The 12,333-nt window shown below is 38.0% G+C and overlaps 1 protein-coding gene and 1 pseudogene across 5 annotated transcripts in view; one reads left to right on the plus strand and one right to left on the minus strand.

Annotated features, from left to right (window-relative positions):
* The window catches only part of SETD2 (SET domain containing 2, histone lysine methyltransferase), a 146,681-nt gene that overhangs the window by 68,602 nt on the left and 65,746 nt on the right, over positions 1 to 12,333 (plus strand). For all 5 annotated transcript variants that reach the window (XR_010125597.1, XR_010125598.1, XM_063661229.1 and 2 more), the window contains exons 10-12: positions 5,903 to 6,037; positions 7,814 to 7,933; positions 9,734 to 10,396. Coding sequence is in view for 3 of the 5 variants with exons in the window: in XM_063661229.1 (XP_063517299.1) it covers positions 5,903 to 6,037; positions 7,814 to 7,933; positions 9,734 to 10,396 (918 nt within the window). In the remaining 2 variants the exon portion in view is untranslated. The remainder of the gene's footprint in view (positions 1 to 5,902; positions 6,038 to 7,813; positions 7,934 to 9,733; positions 10,397 to 12,333) is intronic.
* LOC129034468 (small nucleolar RNA U13) lies at positions 5,394 to 5,533 on the minus strand (annotated as a pseudogene).

Below are 12,333 nucleotides of genomic sequence, written 5' to 3' on the forward strand. Positions count from 1 at the left end.
ATAGTTTACGTAATAAAGAGGGTGAAAAGCCACCTGAGTGAGAGGAAATACTTAACTTTCAACTCATAACAAATGAATACTACTATCCAGAATATGCATAATGAGTGTAACTAGTATCCTATTAATAAGAAAAGAACAGCCAGCACAAAAGAAAAATAGACAACTTCCAGAGACACTTTACTAATTCAAATAGCCAATAAACATGGAAAGCTGTTCAACTTTATTAGTAATCAGGGAGTGCAAATTAAAATTACTATTAGATGTTATTTACACTCTCACCAGATTGATAAAAATTAAGTTCCATGGTACATAAGAACAACAGATCTCATACACTGTTGGTGAGGGGTGTAAATGAGGGACAACCACTTTTGAAAATACTTTGACATTATTTACTGAAGTTGAAAGAACATATACCATATGAGCCAGCAGTTCCTGGGTGTATAAGCAGAGAGGCTAGCTATAATGTATATCAGAAGTCACAACGGCATTGCTTATAATATCAGAAAAAGTAGAAATAACTCAAATATTTATTAACGTAAGAATGGGCCAGGCGCAGTGGCTCATGCCTGTAATCCCAGCACTTTGGGAGGCCGAGGTGGGCAGATCACCTGAGGTCAGGAGTTCGAGACCAGCCTGGCCAACATGATGAAACCCTGTCTCTACTAAAAATATAAAAATCAGCCAAGTGTAGTGATGGGTGCCTGTAGTCTCAGCTACTAGGGAGGCTGAGGCAGGAGAATTGCTTGAACCCAGGAGATGGAGGTTGCAGTGAGCCGACATGATGCCACTGCACTCCTGCCTGGGCGACAGAGTGAGGCTCAGTCTCAAAAAAAAAAAAAAAAAAAAAGAATGGATAAATTATAAAATAAATAGTCATGAAAATAAACTGGCTGCATACAATAACATGGATAACTCTTAAAATGTAAGGTTGAGTGAAAGAAGCATGACAAAATATTTTGTCCAGTATGATTTCATTTCTATAAAGATAGACAAAATTTTATATACCTATGTAACAAACCTGCGTGTTCTTGCACATGTATCCCAGAACTTAAAGTAAAATTAAAGTAATTAGGGAGCAAGGACAAGAGTGAACCTTCCATTTCAAATAAAGTTAGCTTCCCTCACTTAAAAAAAAAAAATTTAATATTTAGGAATTTGCAAATGGATAGTAAACCTATAAAGAAAATTGAAGGCCTATTTATTAAAATGTTAGGATAAGCTATCTCTAAAGCATAGGAAGGGTTGCTGTTATAACCAGAAAGGGGTAGGTACATGGGGCACTACAGGAATGCTAGCAGTATTCTGTTTTTTAAACTTACCTGGATGGTGGCTATATGGGTGTTGCTCACCTGTTTATTAAGCCTATTTACTAATTGTTTATATATATTTCTGTATATATATGTATACTGCATACTATATGTTGTATTCCATCAAGAAGTATTTAAAATGCTACTTAGACCCCTTAGTGCCACAAATATTCAAGTATTAAAAAATAGTATCTTGCAATGATTAGGTACTTAATAAATTTTCAAGTACTATAGAATTGTGCATATATATGCACTATATATAGTAAATATATACTATCTATAAATTAATTATATATAAATATATATTTAATATATAAATATATATTTAATATATATAAATTTTCAGTTTATCAATAATTTAAAAATACACCCTAATCATTCTTACATTTATGTTTACTTTTAGTTACTTACCTCATATTCTTGGATGATGTTGACCCATACATAAAATCTAAGACTTTTAGTAAATGTAATTTAATTGAAAGGAAGGGAGACAAACTCAGTCTTCCCACCTGTTTCCCAGGTACCCTAAAAGTTATTGCACAATTGATTGCTATGCTTGAGTACCCAAAATTAGGGAAGCTGTATTATCACCACTGGAATTGGCATGCATTTATGTGTATGTGTGTTACAGTATAACCACTGAGGAATGTTCAAGGGTTATTCATCTTTATTTTGTTTGCAAAAATTAATTTATACTGCAGTTTCTGCATTTTTACTGTTTATTTTTGTTAGTACGTGATTTTCTTTATATCCTGGAAATGCCTTACACAATATCTGTTCAATAAATGTTATTGAATGAATGTAAATAACATAATTTAGCTTTGTCTCAGAGTTTTTAAACAGTCATAACATGCCTAATTTTAAAAAGAAAATACCTCTTTTTGTTTGTTTGTTTTTAAGAGAGTATTTTGCTCTGTCACCCAGGCTGGAGTGCTGTGGCATGATCTTAGCTCATTGCAACCTCTGCCTCCCAAGTTCAAGTGATTCTCCTGCCTCAGCCATCAGAGTAGCTGGGATTGCAGATATGCATCACCACACCTGGCTAATTTTTATTTTATTTTATTTATTTATTTATTTTTGAGACAGGGTCTTGCTCTGTCGCCCAGGCTAGAGTACAGTGGCACGATCTTGGCTCACTGCAACCTCCGCCTCCCGTGTTCAAGTGATTCTCCCGCCACAGCCTCCTGAGTAGCTGTGATTATAGGCACCTGCCATCATGCCTGGCTAATTTTTGTATTTTTAGTAGAGACTGGGTTTCACCATGTTGGCCAGGCTAGTCTTGAACTCCTGACCTCAGGTGATCCACCCACCTCGGCCTCCCAAAGTGCTGGGATTACAGGCGTGAGCCACCGTGCCTGGCCTAATTTTTGTATTTTTAGTAGAGATGGGGTTTTGCCATGTTTGCCAGGCTGGTCCCGAACTCCTGGCCTCAGGTGATCTGCCCGCCTTGGCCTCTCAAGTGCTGGGATTACAGGTGTGAGCCACTGCGCCTGGCTAAAAATATCTCATTTATTAGCCCTGTGAATATTTTCATCTCAAAACTCTGTCAAAAGCAGTATTCTGGCTGTTACAGTTGAGGGGGAAAGTAGAATTTTAAAGCCCTTGAACTCATCTAATACTGTAGAATTTGGGACACAGGAAGGCTTACATTTAGGATATGCAAGGAAAAGATATCTTTAATGAAATTGTCTTTCTTGGATTAAGACAACTTTAAATTGGCTTTTCTGTTCGTGTATTTACTCAAAAACTTAAGTGGTATTGGAAATGAAAAAGAATGAGCCTTAAATGTACATTTTAGAAAGAAAAATGGGTTTGAGTTTCTACAACCTCTCTCAGGCAGCACTTTATATTTTCTCATTTATTCTTATTCTTTACCAGAATGTGAATTTTTGGGTATAGTATGAAATAAAAATGTTCAGTGCCTTGCGTGAAATTATATTAAGGGATAAATAGCTAGTTAAGTAAAAGAAAAAAGTAATAGAAAATTTTCTTAAGATTCTTTCCTTTTAGTTTGCTTTTCTCTGAATCATTTCATTCTAGACTTTTGTCATTTCCTGCTAAGTTGTAATGCTACCTGTCTTCTCCTTAGTCTCTAGCTTATCTAAATTTTATTCTGTTATTGCCGCACAAATTATTCTCAAATTCCACTTTGGGCTGGGCGCAGTGGTTCACGGCTATAATCCTAGCACTTTGGGAGGCTGAGGCGGGCAGATCACAAGATCAGGAGATCGAGACCATCGTGGCTAACATGGTGAAACCCTGTCTCTACTAAAAATACAAAAAATTAGCCGGATGTGGTGGCACGGGCCTGTAGTCCCAGCTAGTCAGGAGGCTGAGGCAGGAGAATCACTTGAACCTGGGAGGCGGAGGTTGCAGTGAGCTGAGAACGTGCCACTGCACTCCAGTCTGGGTGACAGAGCGAAACTCCATCTCAAAAAAAATAAAAAATAAAAAAATAATAATCCACTTTGATCATATTATTCCCTTGTTCAGGATTCTGTTCAGGCTTTATCATATTCAAGTTATTTTATGTTACATTGAGATCTTCTAATCTAACACCAGTCTTTTGTTTGTTTGTTTGTTTGTTTTTGAGGAGTCTCACTCTGTCGCTCAGGCTAGAGTACAGTGGCACAATCTCGGTTCACTGCAACCTCCACCTCGTGGGTTCAAGCTATTCTCGTGCCTCAGCCTCCCAGATAGCTGGTACTATAGGCTCCCGCCATGACGCCCGGCTAATTTTTGTATTTTTATTAGAGACAGGGTTTCACCATGTTGGCCAGGCTGGTCTTGAACTCCTGACCTCAGGTGATCCGCCTGTCTTGGCCTTTCAAAGTTCTGGGATTGTAGACATGAGCCACTGCATCTGGCCCAGTCTTTTATTTGGTATGGTTTTTCTCAGTCCGTCACCATGCCTTACCTGTTTGAGCTTTGCTGACTTATGCACTGTCATGATTTCTTATTTTCCTTTGTTCACACTTTCCTCACTACTTTGCTTACCCTTTCCTCTTGTCTTTATCTTACCTATTTCTAATCTTATTTCAGTGACTCATTCTAATTACTCCCTTATGTAGACCTCTTAGTTCTATGTAACATTTGCAGTTAATGCTTCCTTGTTTGGTTTCATATGAATTAATTTAATCTCCCCCATAATAAATTCTTTGAAAGCATCTTTATATCCTGCAACTGCCATAATGCAGGGCTGGAAATAACCTTTGGTAGGTTGATTCCCACCCCCCATTATTTACATTTAATATTTAAAATACTCAAAGAATATATATGTTACAAAGCATAATTATAAAATCCTTGTTAGTGCTTCTCTGCTTCCTTCTTCCTACCTAGAGGTTACCACTGTTGTACATTTTGGGTCTTACTTCCTTGCCTTTTTTTGAGACAGGATTTCACTGTGTCACCCAGGCTGGAGTGCAGTGGCAAAATTATAACTCACTGTAGCCTCAATCTCCCAGGCTCAGGTGATCCTTCTGCCTCAGCCTTCTGAATAGCTGAGACTATAGACACATGCTACCACACCTGGCTAATTTTTTTGATTTTTAGTAGAGATGAAGTCTGGCTGTGTTGCCCAGGCTGGTCTTAAACTCCTGAGCGCAAGTGATCCTCCTGCCTCAGCCTTTCAAAGTGCTGGGATTACAAGTGTGAGCCACCATGCCCGGTCATCCTTGCCTGTTTAAAAGCAGTTTTTCACATATGTATCACTAAAAAGTTTAGCTTTGAGGTGCATAAAAATGGATTCATATAGCATGTAATTCTTTGGAACTTGCTTTTTCTTAATGACATATTTTTAAGATTGATGGATGTTGTTGCATTTGGCTGTACTTGATTCCTTTCACTGTAGTATTATATTTCATTGAGTGAACATGGCCGTTCATCCAACTTGTATAGATATTTGGGTTGTTGGCAATTTTTTGCTATTATAAGTATTACTTCAGTGAACATTCTTATGAATCTTCAGGTACACATATGCAGAATTTCTCTACAGTTTATTCTGATAAGTAGAATTTCTGTGCATGGGGATACAACTATTTTATTTTTCAGGCTAATGCTTTATTTTTTTCTGAAGCACCCGGCCCCTATCAGCTGGGTCATTCATATGCTGACATCATAAAAAGGTCATTATATATTATAACATATAACTTATATGAGTTTGAAGGAGATATATCTCACACAGCAGCGTGAAAACCCAATCATCATATTTATGAACCATAAAGGATCTCTGAAGTCCTTTTGGTTTAATGTAATTTGTTCATAGTCTCCCATAAGGGCAGGTTTTTCTGTTTTGGCTCATTGCAGATCTCCACCTAGAATTATGCTTGACTCATATAATAAGTTCTTGCTACGTATTTGATGAGTGAATGAAATGCATTTCAAATGTATTATACCACTTTATACTTTCATCAACAGTAGACTTATTATCATCAGCCTTCTTAACTTTTTCCCCCAGTCTAGTACTTTCCCAGTTTGGTCTTAATTTGTGTTTTCCTGATAATTGATAAGGTTGAGCAACTTTTTGGTTTTTTTGTTTTTTTTTTTGTTGTTGTTGTTGTTGTTTTATAAAAAGGTATTTTTATTTGCTGTGGTAGGTGGATGGAGAGCTAGAAGCTCTGATGGAAAATGGTGAGGGTCTCTCTGATAAAAACCAGGTGCTCAGCTTATCCCGGCTAATGGTTAGAATTGAAACTTTGGAGCAGAAACTTACCTGTCTGGAACTCATACAGGTGAACACTTTAATGTTTATTTTTTATTTCTGGTTTTGGGGTGGGAATGAATGAATGAAGATGAATGAAGAAGGAATAATTCTGATAAGAGTTAGTCTTATTTTATTTATTTATTTATTTGTTTGTTTAGATGGAGTCTTGTTCTGTCATCCAGGCTGGAGTGCAGTGGTGCAGTCTCGGTTCACTGTAACTTCTGTGTCCTGGGTGCAAGCAGTTCTCCTGCCCCAGCGTCCTGAGTAGCTGGGATTATAGGCGCCAGCCACCACGCCCAGCTGATTTTTGTGTTTTCTTATTAGAGATGGGGTTTCACCATGTTGGCCAGGCTGGTGTTGAAATCCTGTCCTCGGATGATCCACCCGTCTCAGCCTCCCAGAATGCTGGGATTACAGGCGTGAGCCACCATGGCTGGCCAATCTTATTTTTTAAATGGATATGTGAGTTGTGTATGACTTTCAAAGCTTGTACCATATTATTTAAAATGGCTAAAGAGTTCAGTATCATTTAATCTATTAGTACAGGGGTCCCCAATCCCCAGGCCATGGGCTGGTTAGGAACGGGGCCACACAGGAGGAGGTGAGTGAGCATTACTGCCTGAGCTCCACCTGCTGTCAGATTAGCAGCAGCATTCGATTCTCATAGGACCATGAACCCTATTGTGAACTGCACATGCGAGAGATCTAGGTTGTACACTCCTTATGAGAATCTAATGCCTGATGATTTGAGGTGGAACAGTTTCATCCTGAATCCATCCCCCACCCAGTTTGTTGAAAAATTATCTTCCCTGAAACTGGTTCCTGGTGCCAGAAAGGTTGGGGACCATGGCATTAGTAGACCTGGTTTGCTTTCTGTCTATATTCGAAGAATGTGGTGGCTTTTTTTTTTGTAATAATTCATCACACTTGCCATAGCCTTTTACCCTCCAGTTATTAGCATCCCAAAGCCATTTGTACTACGTGATCTCCAAGCACAAAATTTTAACAGTACCCTTTTTTACACCAGTTTATTAAGTATGCCACAAGATGTTAGATAACACAAAATGATTTTTTTTTTTTAAATGGTCTTGCTTTGTTGCCCAGGCTGGAACACAGTTGTGCAGTCATAGCTTACTGCAGCCTTGGAACTCCTGGGCTCAAGTGATCCTCCTGCCTCAGTTGCCTGAGTATCTAGGACTACAGGCACACACCACCACATCCAGCTAATTTTTATATTTATATTTTTGTAGAGATAAGGGTCTTGCTATTTTGCCCAGGCTGGTCTTGAACTCCTGGCCTCAACCAGTCCCTCCCTCTTCCACCTTCCAAAGTGCTGGGATTGTAGTTATAAGCCACAGTTTAAAAAAACCATGATGATTAAAAAAAAAAAAACAAAACTAACAGGAGAAAGAGGTCTTTTCAACAATCATCTGAAAGGGAGAGAAGAAAGAATTATTTAAGAACTAATTTTTATGGTTTTAGCTTTATTTAAAAAGTTAGATGCAATTTTTTCTTAGTTCTTCAGAATTTTCATTATAAATGACCTATTAATATTCATATAATTTTCTACGTTAGTAAAATCCCAGTTGACTGGCTGTATTTTGTGAGAAGATTATAATCTGTTTAAAGCATTTGTTGTAGAGTTCTATTTAGGCTAATGAAAACAGAGTTTCTAGGGTTTTTTTTGTGAATGTAAGTGAACCCTATAATGTGTAATGTATACATGAACTCTCCTCGGGCTCTTTGTAATATTCTGGTATTGCCTCCCAATGCTCTGCATCCTGTCTCCCTTCCCCCATGAAAGAACACACACTCACAATCCTGCCTGAAGTCCTTTCTGGAACGTCATGGGCTGTCTTTGTTGTGGATCTGGATGGCAGAGCTAGGTGACGGCCGGGAAAGTAACCAGAAGCTTCAGGAAGAGGTCAGTTCACATTTAGCTTGCTTGTTTCTTAAAACTGTTATATTGATTGCCTAGGTTGTGGATGTGTGATAATATCAGTAATTATGAATTTAGCACTGTATCATTGGTATTAAATAATCAAATAATTTTTTCATCTCAGTGTCATTCCTTTAACGTATCTAACCGTACATACACCTTGTTAGTAGTTTGTCCCATGGTTTTCCTATAGTATCTTTTTAAAGTTGGTACTACATAGCAGGGAACTACAAGAGCAAGATATAATAACAACCACATAGTTAAGTGAAAGATCCAGTTTGTTGTTAAAACCAGAGTTTTAAAAAGATGGGAAGTCATATAAAATTTGAACTGTGGGGTCTAAAGAATTGGTAAAGATCTGAATTCTGCATAACAAGAGTATGAACATTGTGAGGAATCTTTTAAATAAGTGTTTTAAAAGATCTAAGTAAAGGTTCATTGGCAGCATTGTTAGTGGAGTTATGATGTCTTTACTTTTCTATGAAATTAATAATATTTTCTAACTTTCTAATTTGTAATATAATCCCAAAGTCTTTTAATTAATAAAACACTTTTAAAAACAAAAAGGAATGGGCAGATAAGTACTTGTTCTTGCCTCCGTCCTTCTCCCAGGAGATTTGGCTTGAGGAAATTGAGGAAGCCTTGGGGTTTCTGTGGAACTACATTGAGGAATACTTCAGAAAAAATTCTTGGGTTTCAGAATGGGGGAGGTTGTCTAAGAATGAGGAGAGGATCTCTGCTAGATAGCTGTTTATCAAAAGCTGAAGAGATGTCTGCATTTTTGTGTGTATGACAGACATCATTTAAATATGTTGTTACATAGCTGCCAAGTCTATATCACAGACACTTGGTAAACTTTTTAAGAAAAGATACCCAGGATTGGTCCAGTAGTGTATATGTTTAAAAAGATACCCAGGTTTAGGAACTGGTAGAGAATATTGATCAGTCCTATTTGATGTTGTGATTCTTGCTGATCAGTCTTATTGAAAGTTTTTCTTTCTTAAGGAAAACAATATTATGATTTTTAAATATGCTTGTGTTTACAGAGATGTAGGTCCTAATAAAGCAGTAGCAAAACTGAACTACTGTTGCAGAAATAATCTGAGTCCCATACAGAGATTGAAAAAGTCAACTGTAGGCCAGGCGCTATGGCTGAACGCCTGTAATCCCAGCAGTTTGGGAAGCCGAGGCAGGCGGATCACCTAAGGTCAGGAGTTCAAGACCAGCCTGACCAACATGGAGAAACCCCATCTGTACTAAAAAAAAAAAAAAAGCTGTGCATGGTGGTGCATCCCTGTAATCCCAGCTCCTCGGGAGGCTGAGGCAGGAGAATTGCTTGAACCAGGGAGCCAGAGATTGCAGTGACCAAGATCACATCATTGCACTCCAGCCTGGGCAACAAGAGCAAAACTCCATCTCAAAAAAAACCAAAATCAACTGTAGCCAGGTGTGGTAGCTCATGCCGGTAATCCCAGCATTTTGGGAGGCCGAGGTGGGTGGATCACTTGAGGTCAGGAGTTTGAGACCAGCCTGGCCAATATGGTGAAACCCCGTCTCTACTAAAAATACAAAAGATTAGCCAGGCGTGGCGGTGAGCACCTGTACTCCCAGCTACTTGGGAGGCTGAGACAGGAGAATTGCTTGAACCGAGGAGGCGGAGGTTGCAGTGAGCTAAGATCATGCCATTGCATTCCAGCCTGGGTGACAGAGTGAGACTCTGTCTCAAAAAAAAAAAAAAAAAGTCAACTGTACAAAGTGATGTAATTTTTTTTTATGTTTAATCAGATTATAAAGACTTTGGAACACTTGCCCATTCCTACTAAAAATATGTTGGAGGAAAGCAAAGTACTTCCAGTTATTCAACGCTGGTCTCAGACTAAGACTGCTGTCCCTCCGTTGAGTGAAGGAGATGGGTATTCTAGTGAGAATACATCGCGTGCTCACACACCACTCAACATACCTGATCCTTCCACCAAGCTGAGCACAGAAGCTGACGCAGACACTCCCAAGAAACTAATGTTTCGCAGACTGAAAATTATAAGTGAAAATAGCATGGACAGTGCAATCTCTGATGCAACCAGTGAGCTAGAAGGCAAGGATGGCAAAGAGGATCTTGATCAATTAGAAAATGTCCCTGTAGAGGAAGAGGAAGAATTGCAGTCACAACAGCTACTCCCACAACAGCTGCCTGAATGCAAAGTTGATAGTGAAACCAACGTAGAAGCTAGTAAGCTACCTACATCTGAACCAGAAGCTGACGCTGAAATAGAGCCCAAAGAGAGCAATGGCACAAAACTAGAAGAACCTATTAATGAAGAAACACCATCCCAAGATGAAGAGGAGGGTGTGTCTGATGTGGAGAGTGAAAGGAGCCAAGAACAGCCAGATAAAACAGTGGATATAAGTGATTTGGCCACCAAACTCCTGGACAGTTGGAAAGACCTAAAGGTAAGGAAGGATCTTTTGTTCATTTCAACTTGAATTACTCAGGTTTAGAGTTCTACAAACCTAAGCAAAATTAACTACTTTTTTTAGCCATGCATATTTCTGAAAAATGGAATACTGTCTCTCTTACTGTTTTATTTATAAGTGTCTCAAACATCCTCTAAACCGTGGCAAGAGTCATATTAGCCAAACTAATATACAAATGTCTTCTTTTCTCTCACTTAGAAAAGTATATCACAATAGTGAGTTCAGTCATTTAAGTGCTCTTCACATTAAAAACAAAAATCCTTTGAGTAGCAAACTTAGGATTCTATTTGTAATGAGAAAAAATTAGTGTTTAAATTTATTGGAAATCAGTTGTATTAATGGAAAATTAAAAATCATTGGAAAACTAAGGTAATTTAGCAGCTTATTAAAAATGATTGAATGTAAATTTTTATTTTAGAAAAACAACTTTATGTTAGTAGTTGGTGTTCACTTCTATTATTGTTTCTGAAATGGGCCTGCTTTTAAATGCCTATTTCTTTGGACAAAAGAGGAAAAATAGATCTGGAACTCTTACGCCAATTACATACATAATCTCTTGTTGAAGAATGTAGCAAGATGTGCAGGGTTTGCTTTGCAGAAAACCCAGACTGAGTTTTGGATAAACACAAGAATGAATAACAGGATAAACCTAGGAGAGGTGTGGCACATTTCATTTGTAAGTGATCTGGACTTGGGATCCATGTCTTGAGGACCCTGTGGGAACAGGTTACTTAACTAGCTTCTATTTTTCTGTTCCTCCTTTCTTCTGCCAGAGATGAAGCAACTAAATAAACCAGCAATCCTGACTCTGCAGCAAGATGAACACCTGAATCCTCCCTGCCCCTAATTATGATGACAAAGCTCACTCCATTAGATCCTGTGATTTGACCCAATGAAACTGGCCTTAAACACTGAGCAAAATGAGTAGTTGGTGGTTGTGTACTATGCTTCCTCATTTGCTGTGTTGAGACCCTTCTTTAAGTATGTTGTGGTTTCAGCTCTTGTTTACCCATTTAAGCTCTTACTCATGTTACTTTCATCACTTACAATTCAGTATAAAGTCAGCCTTATTATGTCTTAGGAAATCAGGCCTTTTTCTAAATATAAAAGGAAGGGTTCGTAGTAAATGTACTTATGAAGTCAGTATGTGAACTGCAGGAATCAGAATTGCAGTTAATTGAAAGAAGTGCTGGGATAGTCACTTGATGGATTTTTATTTAAGACCTGCTTTGTGACAGCACAGAAGTCCCTAAAAGGAGTCCCTCGTGTTTGGGGGCTGCTAGTAGAGCCTGTAAAGAAGCTCAGTTAAGAAGGTGGAGATGAAGACATGTACACAAATGGACACAGAAAAGGCCTTTACAGCTGTAGTTTTATGGAAGGAGAATAAGTAGGGTTGTAGACCAGTAGTTTACTTTTGCCGGAGAAGTCTCTGGTTGACGTTATTTTTTAAAACTGCTAAGATGTAATCATTGTAAAGCTGTCTTAAAATCTGGAAAAAGTAAATATTCTTGTTTCTTTGTACGATAGTGGGTTTCTGTAATTGTGATGGTATGAATTACTCTCTAGGATATACTTAACCCAATTAGATGTAACCGTGGTAATTTAAACTCACACTCTGGACACACTTTTGAGTCCTACAAAATTATTTCTTCCCCTTCTTCTTATCTTCCCCACTCCTATCTGAAACATCAAAGAAGTTTTATAATACTATGTAGCTTGATGATCCTCTTGATTTGAGGTTTAAAACTTTATTTGTACTTAAAATATATCCTTCTTATCCTTCATACTTTGGATTTTTCCTGATTCTTAGTGTCAAGGGAGCCATTAAGTAAAATTCTCCTCTCTTCTTCAAACTTTAGTTTGCTCTGGAATCATTACCCATCTAGAATTGTATTACTGAGAAATGTTTTTAC

This window comes from Pongo pygmaeus, chromosome 2 (genome assembly GCF_028885625.2).
Source record: "Pongo pygmaeus isolate AG05252 chromosome 2, NHGRI_mPonPyg2-v2.0_pri, whole genome shotgun sequence".
NCBI lineage: Eukaryota > Metazoa > Chordata > Mammalia > Primates > Hominidae > Pongo > Pongo pygmaeus.